Raw genomic sequence first — 16,526 nt, forward strand, 5'->3', positions numbered from 1 at the left:
AATCAGTGCCTATCTTTGTGCTGAACAATGTTTTAATTGTAGTTCCGGCGCTAACCACTACTATTCTGTGCAAGAATATTTACCCAGTGGGAGGAAAACAAAAGTACAAAATAAAATGTTAACTAAAAAAACCGTGTAAGTAGAGTTTAAATGGTGATGAAGGTTATTTCAAATCCTAACAGCTTTGGAAATAACCATCGGAACAGCTTTGTGCCTGTATCAAAGCAGATGATTTCAATTTTTGACAAAATTAACAATTTCAGCCGCCAATAATTATTCTAAAATAACTGGGTTTTTTTGTGTTTTTTTTTTTTTTAACTCTAGTACAGCTGTTCTCAAAATGTGGCTCCAGACCAGCAGCACCAGCTTCAGAAATCATCTGGTTTCTAACAGATTCTCCATTCTAGCCTGGATCAAACAGTCCAGTCAGATTTGATCCCCACAAGGACTGGATATCAGAAAGCATAGGTCAACTAAACCAAAGTCCAATCTACCCCAGACTAATTAAATTAGAATCATAAAGGAGCAGGAAGCAGGCATCTGTATCTAAAACCTCTAAGGTTTTAGTGGTATATCTAGATATATCAAGATATATAACCTGCCTGGCTACATATATCAACTGTAGAGGTTCTTTCTAAAGACAAGTTAATCTTAAGTCTAATCATGAGAAAACAACCCAGACTATGGGACATTCCACAAAATAATTGGCCTGGACTGTTAGAAAAAAGGGTCATAAGAGACAAAAAAACAAAAAAACAACAAAAAATAAAATAAAATAAAATAAAAACAAAAAGCAGGGAACAGTTCTGGATTTAAGGAGACTACAGAGACACACAGCAAAGGACTGCAATGTGTGATCTGGACCAAATCAAAGAACAAAACCGTTTTCAAAGGTCATTACAGGGGCCTTAGAGAAATGTGAATAGGACTGTGTGCTACTTACTATCACCGTATCAAGGCTAAATCTCTGAAATATGCTAATGGTTGAGATACCCCAAGTGTTCAGGAGACATATGCTGAGGAATTCAGACATGATGTGTAATGATGTCTGAAACGGACCTTCAAATGGTTCAGGAAAAATGTGAGTGCATGTATACTTGTACACAAACATATACATTGTATATACTATACATACATACACGACCCAAGGTAGATGACAGATAAATGTGGCACAATGTTAACAACCAGTGAACCCAGGTTGAAGATATTTATTTGGGTGTTCACTGTAATAATCTTTCAACTATTCAGCAGCTTTGAAACTTTTCAAATAAAAAACTAAAAAAAACAAAAGGCAAGAACATCATAATACTAAACTTATTTTTATTTTATTGAAAACAAAACCATTTTCAGTAAAAGATGAACGATACAAGTGTTCTAACAACCTGCATTTATTCTTATCAGAAAATTACAACTGATCTGTCATTAAATGCTTTCTGTTTTCTAAAAGGGTACTAAATAAATTTCAGATTTAGAAATAAACGTCAGTGTTTATGCAACCAAGATCCCTTTATGAATTCTGCATATGAAAATGCGTATATATGAAAAATACACAGTGGACAAATTTGCCATTCCAGTAAGAACTATGTACACACTTCACACGGAAAAATAAAGGAGATGAGATACAGGCAACCTTAAGAGTTTATTCAAGAACATGCATGAATTCACCATTAACTCTGTACCTATGTCTGTCTTCAAAAAACTGGTACTCGATTCTTGCATCTCCTTTTGGTTGAGCCGACAGGAGGGCATCCACCTTCATGACCAAGTCACTTGCCCTGAAAGACATGGATGGTGAAGATTGAGCATCTCTTTAACCGAAGGTTTTTCCAATTATTGCTGAACATGATATAATCAGCCTAAGTGAATACCAACAAGACGGTTTGAAGAATGTACGAACTTTTAACCAACAAGCATACATGAGAAAAAGTATGATTTTGTAACTGAGTAGTTTCATAACCTTGAAAGAAGACACCGATTTGCCCATATGTGAAATGGGGATAGTAGTACCTACTTGGTATGGCTCTTGTAAACATTGCACCAGCTAAACAGAAAGCACCAAGCTCAGGGCCCATCCCGTAACAGACTGTCAGTTTGTGGTATTTACCTTCTCCCTCACCCACTGCTAAATACCTCTAATAGTTTTTATGATTATTAGAATAATAATTCACTGGAAAAAATTCAGAAAAAAATGAGAAAACAGATATACATACAATGCCCTTATCAACAGTTAAGCACTGATGACATTTTGGTTCATAATTCTTCTATATTTTTAAACATATATAAATACATATATAATCATAAGTGGGATTATATTATTTAGTAACCTGCTTCTTCATTTAACAATATATTGCAAACATATACTACAAACATATTTTTGTTAGTTAATAAACCACAGGGTGCATCAATATTTTCACTAATATGTTTATGGATAGGTCATAATCACCAACTGGCTAGTGAACATCCAGGTTGCTTCCTATTTCACTATTACAATCAACGCTGCAGTAAACAATGTAGAAAAGTATTTCTGCTTTCCCTGACCCTTCTAAAGTTGATTTCTAACGAAGGAAGATCTTGAACTAAATCAGGAGACTTATAAAAAAGGTCAAATCTGCTGAACCAAGCACTGAATTCTAAGAATTCTAAAAAACACCTGTAACTATCTGAACTAGAATCAAGCCTATACATTTTCTCACTGAACCAAACAGCTATATCAAACTACCTCTCTGGTACTTCTCACTACTGACTCTGAATACATATAATCCAGGCCACTTGTTTCCTGTGATGTGTCAACACTGTCACAAAACACGCCAAGACACTTGGCTGAGCAGGCAAACAACAAACTCCCCTAAAAGTTCACAAAGCACCCTGATCAAACAGCCCAGAGCTGAGCTTCAGAAAGCTAAGGATGGCCTTGTGGCTGCAGGTCTAGGCCATGAGTGAAAGCTGTGGCTGTCAAAGCAGGCCACTCCAAGGTGGCGCAGCTATGGCACTACTGAAAGCCCTAGGCAAGCAAGGTAATTCTGAGAGCCCGAATAGTTTTAGCTTATCTTTAGGTAGCCCTGGGACTACCTCATTTCCCTCAATCCACCTAGGAGAGACCCAGAGCCACTTCTCTTTGGTAAAAGGCAAGTCTCTGGTGCACAGTCTGGCAATCATGTAGTCCACAAAGACTTCACAGAGAGAGGGAGTGGTCCAAGGGCACACCACACCAAGCCTATGCCCGTGACATGATGGCTTCGAGACATTGGAACACCTCCTAGCCTGCATCAGAGAAGTGTTTCATAGGCCAGAACAAGGGGTATCACTGAAGAGCCACTGAGGTAGAAGGAAACCTCCTTATCTGTAGCCCCACTACTGACTGAGATGAAAAAAGACTCCTTCCCCTATCACACAAGGCTTGGCAAAGGGACTACTCTGGCAGCTATCGAGGTCAGTTCTTCACTAAGACATGTATCTTAAACCCTGTGGCATGAGGGTATATGAAAGAGATGAAGAAAAAAAACAGAACTTTTAAATTGCGTATCCTCCAACTACTCATCAAAGAACACTACAAATGAGTGAAAATACAACTCACAGAATGGGACAAAATATCTGCATCTCATCTATCTATAAAAGATCAATAGCCCAAATATTTACATATTTCCACAGAACTCCTATAACTCAATAATAAAAAAACACACAATTAAAAATGTGCAAAGTAGGGGCACTTGGCTGGCTCAGTGGGCATGAAAGTCTTGATCTCTGGGTTGTGAGCTGGAGCCCCACACTGGGTAGAGAGATTACTTAAAAAAAACAAGGTACAAAGCACTGAATGGATATTTTTCCAAAGATATTCAGATGTCATCACTAATTGTCAGGGAAGTGCAAATCAAACCACAAAGAGATACCCCTTCAGATCCATTAGAGTATTACCAAAAAACCCCCAAAAATAACAAGTATTGATGAGGATGTGGAGAAATTGGAACCCTTACACATTACTGATGGGAAAGTAAAATGGTACGTCCTCTGTGGGAAAACATGATGGTTCCTCAAAAAATTAAACATAAAATATATCCCTCCTACTACATTCATTTAATATTTAATACAAGAACCATGTGTATATGACCTATGGGCCCTCATTATACACCAGGGACGTGGACCAGTTAAATAATTCATTTTCTTCCCATTGAGAAATAACTCATTAAAATACATTAGCTAACAAGAACACTGAAAGAATTAAAATAAATATTAAAAACCACAATAACCAATTCATCACCTATGCAGGATACAAGAGAAACAACTCATTATTCTATGCTAATAAATAAAGGAAAAGAAGCATTTAGCCTACTTTCCTTTCCTGAACAAAATAAAACAAATGAGGGAAAGTACCTCTTTACAAAAGTATTCCAAGGCAAAAAACAAAAAACTAAAAAAAAACCCTCACCTCACCCCTCTACTTTTGCATATGTTTGAAATTTTCCACAACCAAGAAAAAACAAAACGAAGAGACCTACTTCAGTTCTTTAAATAAATTAACTTGTTTCAACAGAAGCAAAAGTAAACACCTGAACTGAAAAGCATTATTATATGTTCAAGCTGAAAATAAAACACCATGAAATAGGAAGCATGAGGAATGTTCAATTAACCCAGCCCCTATGGTATGCACTAATTAATTTCTTCCATGGCAAAACGTACACATCTTCTTCTACCCGAAGCTGTTGAATATGGGATTTGATTTTCTGTCCTGAAGTTTTTAAGATGATATTTTCTAGGAGGTGGAAATCGTCTTGATTAAAGAGTTCACCGTCGTCCAGCGGCCCAATGATCTGTGAAGAGGAGCAGCGTAGTCAGTGCTAGAATCAGCAAGCTGTAAAGAAGCCCTCTGTGGTCGTCTGGCTATCTTAGAAGCCTATCAGGGTAAAGACCCAAGACATGTATACATCTAATAAAATCAATGAAAAAGGCAAAAATTAAACCCAAATCAACTCATCCAGTTATTTATCAATTCCTCAACCACACAGAGTGTACACTTGTATACGTCACACTATTTTTACAGTCAGCAACTCTGAAGTAAAACAAAATAGCAATAAAGTTTTCATTAATTCTCACTGGATATAAATACTAAAACTAAATGCAGTGCGGTGAAGTTTTTAGGATGTTTTTAAGAGATGCAGTGTGGTGAGTGACAGACAGCAGAGATTTCACCCTCTGTGCTAAGAGTTTAAAGTTTGGTATATCCCCCCTGGCCCCCCGAGTCTCATGTCTATGGCTGCAGATATGCATGAAAGAGTCTAAGCCTGCACCAATGAAGTTCACAGAGACTGCACAGCTATGAACACGGTCCCCACAGGGGATGAATACTTCACAGATCAAAACTTTATCAGCTTATTCTCTGAGACACCACACTCTCGTCACTGTACACAGGACAGGACATAATAAACAGCAGGAACGTTTTCCACAAGAACACTTGTAACAAAAGCAAGCCTCCTCTGAAATCAGGGTGCAGAAATTATCATCAGCACTGCATAAGCCCCATTCCCCTCAGGAAGAGAGTGACTGTTTGAAAAGTTAGTTTACTAGCTTCAGGGAACACCACCAACACTGTTCACTGATCTAATTTGAGGTCAAGCTTGTCTCAGAACAAAATCCTCACCCTTCCATTGCTGATCACTGCCCTCTGTCCCTTCTTCAGCTTCAGAACATCCCTGCAGTACATGGCATGAGACAAAATGAAATCCATTTTGGAAGACTCAAAGACCTCTTTAAAAAGACTGAAATCCATGCCCTAGGAAAGTAATTGTTATTAAGGAAAAGTAATTGTTATTAAGCAAGCCATAAAAATGAATAATCATAATGAATAAATCACAAAATACTCTTTTAATGAAAAGTCAGAACAAAATTTTAATAATTAACATTATGATGTTTCAATTCTTCACTCTTCCCATTTTCCCCCACCCTCCCACTTATCAAGTAATGCTTATTTTCTGTTCCTATTCTTTTATGTGATTGCTCAACTGGCAAATTATTCATCACACCTTTATTCTGCATTTTAAAACCTTGCTAATTTCAAGTCTTTTTTCTGACTGAAACATCAAGTACACCATCATTTTATAAGAATTTTAAAACTACAAAACAGTCCAGGGGCGCCTGGGTGGCTTAGTCAGTTGGGCGTCCGACTTCAGCTCCGGTCATGATCTCGTAGTTCGTGAGTTCGAGCCCCACGTCGGGCTCTGTGCTGATAGCTCAGAGCCTGAAGCCTGCTTCAGATTCTGTGTCTCCCTCTCTCTCTGACACTCCCCGGCTCACACTGTCTGTCTCTCTCTCAAAAATAAACATTAAAAAAAAAAATTTTTTTTTGAAAACTACAAAACAGTCCAAAAGGTAAGTAACTTACATGATGAATACATGTGGGCCTATATCAGAACACATCAAGAACACATAAACCCCTAACTTTTAAGAAACTTCAATCATTTTGCTATATAGACAAATCAAAATATTGCTCATCTTTTAAAAACTATATAAAATATAAACTTATATGAATCATATAAGATATGAAATTTTATTTAAAAATATTAAAAGTAGTGAACAGAATGTGGCAGAATTGTTATTTCTTGGAAAGATTCTTCCAAACTAAAAGAAATCCTCTGAAACTCAGTACTAAAATAAAAAAATCCCAATCATGAACAAGATGCATCAGCCCACGGGAGTGAACTTCTGTGGAAAGTAACAGAACAAGGCAGCCCTATGCAACACACAAAGACTTACCCCAACAGAGAACCCCCCGATGTCAGCTCCTGCAGCCAAGGCCTCTGCAGTCTCCTCCTTGGCCATTTTTGTGATGAAGTTCTTAGCAGAGTTGGACGTCTGTGTTTGGAGAGCTGCCCAGATGGCTCTGGAGATCTGAGTGTTCTTATATCTTATATCTTCACTAGGATTATTGATCATGCTTATTCTAACATTGTTACTGGATTTCTATTTACAAAAGGGGAAATAAGAGTTATATGGTAGATGTTTTAAAATTAAAAAGTGGCATTAACATCAGTCATAGTCCAGTAAGTAGCAAATACAATCTCTCTTAAAAGTGTTCAGCAGTTCTCTTCTGCACACAGAATAAAATTAAAATGCTATAGCCAGGCTTTCAAACCCCTACATGAACTGGTCCCCAGCCTACCTTTCATTTATTACCATCCCTAAAAATACAGCTCCATTACAGACCATCAGAGTCCTGTATTCCCCAAAACACTTTGTATTATTCTAACATACTCCATGCTTTATGGTGGCATGCAAATTCCAAGTCTATCCCATCTTTCCTTCCCTCAGCCCCAACCAATCTTCAGGCTTCTGTTCAAACACCTCTTTGTTCACATGGCCTTTCCAGATTCCTAGTAAAAATTGATCTCTCCCTGATTAAAAAGACAATAATCCATGTGGGAGAAGAGATCTGGGACCCATAAAACCTTGTGTCATGACCATAAGCAACAAAAATTCATACTAATGTGTTATCTAAAGACAAATACAAAAATAGTCATAGCAGCTTCTTCAGAATAGCCCCTAACTAGAAAAAGATGACATTGTCCATGAAATAGATTAAACAAACAAACAAAACTTTGTGGTATAGACATACAATACAATACAATACAGCACAGCAAAAAAGAACTATCACTATTGGTAATATCATGGATAAATCTCAAAATGCTGAGTAAAGAAAACAAACAAACATGTATAAGATTCCATTTAAATAAAGTAAAAAATAATCAAGAAGAGGGAACGGGGAGCAGGGTGATGGAGACAAGCAGGAGAAGGCTTTCAGGAATTCAATAATTCTCTATTTCTTGACTGAGATGGTGGCCACCTGGGTGTTCCCTTTGAGACACTATGTATCTTATGATTTGTGCACTTCTTTTGATCCTATATTTTACTTCAGTTAAAATATTTTTTTTTTAATTTCAATTCTCAGGGCGCCTGGGTGGCTCAGTCGGTTAAGCATCTGACTTCAGCTCAGGTCATGATCTCACAGTCCATGAGTTCAAGCCCCACAGTGGGCTCTGTGCTGAAAATGCAGAGCCCACTTCAGATCCTCTGTCTCCGTCTCTCTCTGCCCCTCCCCCACTCTCACTCTCTCTGAAAAATAAACATTAAAAGAAAAAAAAAAAGAATCTATTCCCTTAAATAAAGTCTGAACACTGCAGTCTCCTCTCTTTTCTCACAAGACAGACCTTCAAAGAAACAATGCTCCTTTCCCTCAAGCACTAAGACAGCAGGACAGCTGCCTTCCGCACAGAACAGTAACATCAGTACACAGAGTGGAGGTGTAGACACTTGCCTGATGTTTAATAGCATCATACAGTAACTGTCTTCCAGAAGGGCTATCAAAATCTCCAACAATCCAAAAAGTTACAGGCCTAATGAAGGAATCATCTGTATAAAAAGAAAACAACATACTGAGTCGGAGGGAAAAAAGCACATTCCACGTTTCAGTATTGTTCTTAAGCCAAATAATTTCTGAAAACCATGCAAAAAATAAGAAAATGATGTTTAATAAAAATACAAAGCAGAAGTAGTGAAATTTCTCTACTAGAACGAAAGCAGGGTAACCTTCCAATTGGCTTAATTACAAGCTAGGAACATGCACTTATTAATTCTACTATGGTTTAGGCATCTGTTAGCATGTACAATGAAACATGTGGGTAACAGATCATAGTCTTTAATCATATGGATTTGTAACTTTCTGAAATAGAATTCTTTGCAAACATTTACACAAATTTTGTCTGCATTTGAAAAATTATCTACTGTTATCCACAGGTTCTAGAAAGGTCACAATAAAGTATCAATAAATTCTAAATCACAATGCTGCCTGAAACCACATAAGATAATTAAGAAAAGAAACAAAACATTCTAAAGTTTAAAGTTACCATAGATTTCCTTGGAGGACATTCCTAGACAGAGGTAAAGGAAAAAGAGTAGAAGAAAATGTCATTGCTATAACTGATGCCTACCGTAAAGTCAAAATTTTAAATAATGTCTAACATGATCAATCTTCTCTCTGCTCCATAGTCCCCCTAATGGTACAGCACTGTTCCAGGGCCCCTCAGAACCAATTTTCTTGAACCAAATGGAGCAATTGTTTTTATTCACATAGATCTAGGAAGCCAGAAATTCTCTCTAGGAGAAGACTAAAGCAAAGATAAAAATAGCTGCCTAGGGGCAATGATCTCACAGTTTATGAATTTTAGCACAGAGCCTGCTTGGGCTTCTCTCTCTCTCTCTCTCTCTCTCTCTCTCTCTCTCTCTCAATCTCTCTCTCTCTCCCCGGCCCTCCCCCGCTTGCATAGGCATGGGCATACTCTCTCTCTCTCTCTCTCTCTCTCTCTCTCTCTCAAAATACATAAATAAACATTTAAAAAAAAAGAGCTGTCTTAAATGACAGTCAGTGCTCTGAAGGAGTAATAAGTGGCTAGAGGGGGAAAACATCTGTCTGCCATTAAAATATCACTTCACACAACTTTAGCCTAACTAGCTGATTCCATATTAAGATCAGTTTTAAAATATGCACAAGGATTCCTAGAACCAAGTTTATCCTATAAACCCTAAAAAAATTAAATCAGTGTTGTCACTGAAGAGGTAAGTCAAACTAATTTGCAATCCATTAACCCATGTTTACATCATAAATGTTTTCATTTTAAAATCACGAAAATAAGTTTCATTTGACCTTAATATCTAATATAAATTTATAAAAACATTTGAATTTTCAAAAACATACAAAAGAATTTTAAATAGGTATTTCCTAAATTCAAATCATTGAAGAAATAATGAAAAAAATTATGGAATCTCCAATAGACACTTAAAGATTCAATTACTTCTACAAATACTAAAAAAAAAAAAAAATGCTGAATCCAAGATAAGCCAGAAATGGATTACCTTTCTTTGTCAGATAGTTCATACTATTGGCTATAGCAGCAGTTTTGCCTTGGGAATCCAAGACAGTAAATCTGGCATAGTCATCCACAAAAAAGTTATCTGAAAAAAAAATTGAAACAGATTTATAATTAACATGCCTAATTCAATCCAATGTTAATATTCAAATAATAAACTGATTTGACCATAATACAAGATTTATAAAAAACACATAAGTGAAATCTGTTGTTTCATGTTTACTGAACAAGTTCACAAGACACCTACCCATTAATCACATTTTAAGACACAAAGTTAATAAAAAATGGACACATCCCATATAACTTTCATGTATGTATATACATACATGCACAACTTTAACGGTTTATATTTATTCTATTCCACCCCGATGACTCTACAACTAGAAACCAATCTCTTAATAAGATCCCCTAACTCCTTGTCTTCCTTCCATAGTCGACGCACCTGAGTAAGCCCTTCCCCATACCACTGGGCGATGGAGGGCAAGAGGGAGAATGATGGGAGAGAAGATCTAAGACTCTGACTTTCATTTTTTACACGTCTAACAAAATAATACAATTTTAGCTTTAATATAAACAAAAGGTCATTTTCATTCTTTTTAGACAAGTGTCTTCTCCAACTAATGGCCTCTGGCCATGCTCTTATCAACCATTTTTCCTTGGGTTACTCTAGCTAAAATCCCAATTTCATCGACTCATTCATTTGATCTGAACTACCCAGTAATTTCTTCCTACCTACAAAATGGTCTCTGTTCTGTATAATAAACCCTCTATGTCCAAGAATGTCCCCAATCTTCTGCATTACTGTGTTCCGACACAAATGCCACTCTTCTCTCACCATCCTCCAAGCACAGCTGGCTTATCCACCCCACCACCTATGTGTGTCCACCCATGCACCCATCTGTCCTTTCACTCAACCAACTATGCCTGGGGCCTACTATCCTTCCAGTCAGGATTCAAGTAAAAGGAAAGCAATGCGAAGTAAGAGCTCATGACATCATGCAGGGGAGGGGAAAAGGCTCCAAAAGACTTAAAGCCTTGAAACTTAGTATCCTTCTAAGAAGGTCCCAGGACAACAAAGGCCAAGGGCAGGGTAGGTAATAATAGAGCTAGGACCACTGGGTCAGAAGGATGCCGGCTGCTCCTCCAAGGACAGCTCCAACATGTTCATGAGGCAAACTGCATTTTCAGCCCTGTGAACCAGCATCACTTCACAGCTGAGCACTACAACATTTAGTGGAGAAAGGTACCCCAAAACACTGAACTACTGTTGTGCTCCTTATTCAGGAGTACTCCAAAAAGAGTTCTTTACAGTTTAATTTTAAATGATGGAAACAACAAAAACTTAGAACAAAGACTCATAATACTGCTTGATTTGCTCTATTCAAACTAGTGGTAAAAAGCTAAAACCTAACTATGAAGAAACAGTTTATCTCACTCTCTAACCACTTCCTTTTTCAAACAGAAGCAGAGAGATGTCCCTCTTCCTCTAAAAGGAATTTGGTTTCAAGTTGATTAAAGACAGCTGCCATAAAGGAACAACCACACCTGGAGCTGTGTGCATCACACCCACCACAGCAGCAAAGGCCCTTGGCTTGGACTTCTCTGTTATGCTTATCTTTCTCACCCAGTGACATCCCCAGGGCGAGTGACAACAGCTCTACCTCATTTCCAGCTATTTGCTGAAGTGGCCTTCAAAGTCACAAGGAAAGGCAGAAGGAAGACACTGTTCACACAACTACCTCTGGAAAGGTATTCTTGTGGAAACAACGCAAACATCCATCAACTGAGGATTAGGTAAGCCAAATGTGGACTGTCCATATAAGAAAACATCAGCCATAAAAAGGCATGAAGTACTGAGACATGCTGCAACATGGGTAAACAATAACTTTATGCTGAGTGAAAGAAGCCAGTCACAGAAAACTTGAATTATATGGCATATCCAGTAGAAAACTCCCTTAGAAACAGACACTAGGTCAGCGGTTGTGAGGGGAAATGGAGAGTAGCTACTAATGGTTACATGATTTCTTCTTGGGGCAACGAGATATATTCTAAAATTAGACAGTGATGATTAGACAACTGAGAATACGTTAAAACTGTGTGCTTTAAAATGTGTAAGTTTTCAAAAGGCTGAGTTTTGTGGCATGTACACTATGTCTCAATGAAGGTTTATTTTTAGACAGGTATTCCTAGCTTCTCAGAGTAAAACCACCTGAGGTGTTCGTCCACATCACTGCTGGCTGATTCTAGAACAAAGATGAAGAAAAGACAGCTGCTTAACAGCTCTACAACTGTAAAAAAAAAAAAAAAAATACAGATGTAGTCTCATCACCCAAGGCCTGTTTAACTGGCATTTAAAAGACAATGGATTTTTTCAAAGCTTACAAGGATTTATCTATATAAACTTGGAGAAAATTCTTGTGAATTTAGAGGCTAATATTATGAATTAAAACATAAGACTGTGTCACAATCTTAGGTTATCTTCTGAACATTACAATCCAACAGATGCAAAGGTTCTGAAACATAAATCAAAAAAGGTCCGAAGTTCTTCCTGAAATGATCCTTACTGGTTGCTGTTAAATCCAGGTATTCTCGCTCAGATGTCAAAATCCTCGAATTGATTCGTGGAACAACATTTGGCTGATTCATGATATACTCTACCACATCCTGATCATGGGACAATTCACCCTAAAAGGAAAAAAGGAACTGGTGGGAGTGGAACGAGCATTAAACCAATTACAGCAATAATCATTTATTAGGCACTAAAAAGCATTAACTTTATACTGGTAAGAGCCAAAAACTGAAGTTCTCATGTTATAGGTCCCTATCACTGCCAAGCACAGCTTGACATGTTATTTATGTACATTACCTTTAACTCTGCATCAACACGAAGCCAATGTTAGTGACATCCATTTTAAAGATGGAAGCTGAGGTATAGAAAGGTGACATACCTTACCAAAGAGCTAAGGGGATCCAAATATGAAATGCAAACCCATGTTTCTGTGGTCTCTCCACACATCACTGTTCTTCCCCCAGAAATAAGCAAACTCTACAAACTAGATAAAAGTTAACATAAAAAAAAAAATCCATCCTAAGATCTGCTCATAGTTAGCCTCTCTCCAAAGGAAAAAGGCAAATGCCTTCTTTTAAGCACTTAACGTATTTTATAAAAATCACTACAAGCTTTTTGCAACCTCAGGCATCCAAGTAATGCTACATTTCCAGAGTCACAATTACACAGCAGGGAGGAAAAATCACTTATCGTTTTCTCTTCCTTTTCATGCCTCTCAGATACACAGAAATACTTGTACTCCATGAAGTGACCTCAAATCGAAGCGTAAATGGCTATGGAAACTTGCAAGTTCTCACACTCAAAATATTTCATACAAAACCATATTTGAAAGCAATTTTCGAGGAAGAGATAGATGTGAATCAAATATACACAGTCAAGTCTAAAAAACTCCAATCAGTCATCTTCTGTGGCTACTGATTATCCCAAGAAAGGGAAATCATATGCAAATTCTCAAACTATAAACTAATAATAAGTCTATGAACCATCCATACAACCCAACAGACTTACAGAGGTACTAGATGACTTAGCAGAGATGTACACCCCCATGTATACAACTTTGGTCTCTATTATAAATCTGAATTGATTCCAGTTAGAAGCCTAGCCAGCTGAGGGAAAGCAATTTGGCAACATCTATCAAAATTTTAAATGTACATAACTTTTGATGCAGCCTGTCTACACACACACACACACGCACGCACGCACACACACACAATGATTATTTCTAAGAGAAGATGAATGGCAGGCAAATAGGAGTGAAAGGGTAAGTTTCTCTTCATTTATACCTCTATACACATTTTGAATTTCATACCATCTGCATATTGTACCTTTTTACAGTGACTCTAATTCAAAATTTTAAATGTATCATACCCTTTGACAAAACAATTCCAAAAATTGATATTTCTCAAAAAAATAAATAAATAAGGTACAAAGATATACATATGAGACTATTTGCTGCAGCACTATTTATAACAGTACAACTTTACAAGCAATGTCCAATATCAGGGGATGAAATAAATGATCATTCTTTTTTTTTTTTAAGTTTATTTATTTGTTTTGAGAGAGACAGACAGACAGAGAGAGAGAGAGACAGCACATGAGCCAGCATGCAAGTGAGGGGGTGCAGAGAGAGAGGAAGAGAGAGAGAATCCCAAGCGGACTCTGTGTCATCAGTGGAGAGCCCAACACAGGATTCAAACCCATGAACTGTGAGATCATGACCTGCGCTGAGATCAAGTCAGACACTTACATGACTAAGCCACCCAGGCGCCCCAATTATTGCTCGTTCTTAAACTATGCAGCAATCTAAAAGTACTGACATAGAGCTGTATGTTCAGAAACACAAAGCTAAAACGTATTCAATTAGAAAGGTAAGCTAAAAAATACAAATGTAAACATATATTTCAACATACATGAAGTCACAAAGAGTTATTTCTCTAAGGACTGAGATGAAGGGAAGAACTTTCATTTTTACTTTACACACTTGAATATTCTCCCCAATTTAGTATCTTCTAAATATGTACAGGAGCACATATGACTTATGCCATAATATTTAAAACAAAACTTTCTTTAGCTAGACCAAACCAAACTTCTCACTGGCAATATAAGGAAAAACAGAGGAAAACTAGCATTCAAAAAGGGAATATTTGAAAATGACCATTCTTTTAAACAATAGGTATGTTGGTGTCTAAAAACAGAAAAACTCTTCTGAATTTTTACATCCAACAATGTTGTAAAAGAAATGGTTTAAGTGGATGCTGGAAAACAAAAATGTTTGAATTATCTTTCATCTTTTTATTAATATCACTTGAACAAAGAAAGTAATTACCAATTCTTCTAGACTATTCTTAACTTTGGAAAATTAAGCCAAATTCATTCAAATAAAAACTATGTTTTCATATTTTATTTCAGTAGCTCCATGAATAATAAATTCCCTAGTAAACTACCAGGATAGGTCCTCATTCATAAGGAGACATGTAATAGAATTTAGCCAACACTTTTTATGTTTTTTGGGCTTGTTTTAATAAATGCACTAACAATCAGCACAATAAGTAGCTTCTTTTAAAAATATATTTCTGGTCTTTTCAACATATGGTGCTGGAAAAACTGTATACCTACATGCAAAAGAATGAAGTGAGACCCTTACACCATGCACAAAAATTAACTCAAAATAGATCAAGGCTGCAACTATAAAATTCTTGGAAGAAAACTTTGGAGAAAATCTTCAAGACATTGGATTTGACAATGACTTCTCGGCACACCAAAATCACAGTCAACAAAAGAAAAAACAGGTAAACTGGACTTCAACAAAACTCAAAACTTTTGTGCATCAAAGGACACTATCAAAAAAGTGAAGAAGACAACAGAATGGAAGAAAATATTTGCAAATCACATCTGATAAGGGATAAATATCCAAAATATGTAAGAAACTACACTTCAACTACAAAAAAAAAAAAAAAAAAAAAAAAAAAAAAGCCTAATTTGAAAATGAATAAAGGACTTGAATGGACATTTCTTCAAAGAAGATACACATATGGCCAATAAGCAAATGAAAAGATGCTCAGTCTCTTTAGTCCTTAAGGAAATGCAAATAAAAACCACAATAGGATACCACTTCACACAAACTAGAATGGCCATTATCAAAATAATAGAAAGTAGGGATACCTAGGTAGCTCAGTCCCTTGAGTATCAGGCTCTTGATTTTGGCTCAGGTCATGATCCCAGGGTTGTGGGATGGAGCTCTCTACTCGGGATCTGTGCTAAGCTTGGAACCTGCTTAAGATCCCTTATCCCCACCCCTCCCCCTCTTCTCTTTCCCCAGCTCTCTCTCTCTAAATTAAAATTTTTTTCAATGTTTATTTTTTTGAGAGAGAGACAGAGTGGGAGCAGAGGAAGGGCAGAGAGAGAGGGAGTCAAAATCCGAAGCAGGCTCTAGGCTTTCAGCTGTCAGCACAGAGTCCAACCTGGGGCCTGAACCCATGAACCGTGAAATCATGACCTGAGCCGAAGTCAGCTGCTTAACCAACTGAGCCACCCGGGCACCCCTCTCTCTCTCCAAATTAAAAAAATAATAAATTATTTTTTAATAACAGAAATTAACAACTGTCAGTAAGGATGTGGAAATAATGAAATTTTTGTGTATTTGTTGGTAAAAATGTGAAATGGTATGGCTGCTATAAAAACCAGTCCAGTAGTTCCTCAAAATGTTAAAAGATAGAATATCCATAAAATCCAGCAATTTTCCTAGGTATATACCCAAAAGAATTAAAAGCAAAGACTTGAACAGATATTTATACACCAATGCTCACAGCAGCATTGTGAACTAGCCAAAAGGTGGAAACAACCCAAATGTCCAAAACATGAATGAATAAATAAAATGTAGTATATACATATCATTCCATTTTATAGGAAGGAAATAAATTCTGACATGCTACAACACATATGAACCTTAAAATAAGCAAGACACAAAAATGACAAATAGTCTATGATGCCCTCTAGAAGAGGCAAACTCATAAACACAAAAAGCAGGAGAGTAGTTGTCAGTAGAT

At 36.9% G+C, this 16,526-nt stretch overlaps 1 protein-coding gene across 2 annotated transcripts in view; it reads right to left on the minus strand.

The window, feature by feature from the left end:
* Window positions 1–16,526, minus strand: part of UGGT1 (UDP-glucose glycoprotein glucosyltransferase 1) — a 110,431-nt gene that overhangs the window by 35,708 nt on the left and 58,197 nt on the right. The window contains exons 19-26 of one of the 2 annotated variants that reach the window (XM_007093110.3): window positions 12,476–12,596; window positions 9,898–9,996; window positions 8,892–8,915; window positions 8,303–8,397; window positions 6,745–6,951; window positions 5,633–5,764; window positions 4,675–4,805; window positions 1,680–1,775 (exon numbers count right to left, since the gene is read on the minus strand). In XM_007093110.3, coding sequence (XP_007093172.2) covers window positions 1,680–1,775; window positions 4,675–4,805; window positions 5,633–5,764; window positions 6,745–6,951; window positions 8,303–8,397; window positions 8,892–8,915; window positions 9,898–9,996; window positions 12,476–12,596 — 905 coding nt within the window. The remainder of the gene's footprint in view (window positions 1–1,679; window positions 1,776–4,674; window positions 4,806–5,632; window positions 5,765–6,744; window positions 6,952–8,302; window positions 8,398–8,891; window positions 8,916–9,897; window positions 9,997–12,475; window positions 12,597–16,526) is intronic. The other variant, XM_042994155.1, reaches the window with a different exon arrangement.

Source organism: Panthera tigris, chromosome C1, assembly GCF_018350195.1.
Source record: "Panthera tigris isolate Pti1 chromosome C1, P.tigris_Pti1_mat1.1, whole genome shotgun sequence".
Lineage (NCBI taxonomy): Eukaryota > Metazoa > Chordata > Mammalia > Carnivora > Felidae > Panthera > Panthera tigris.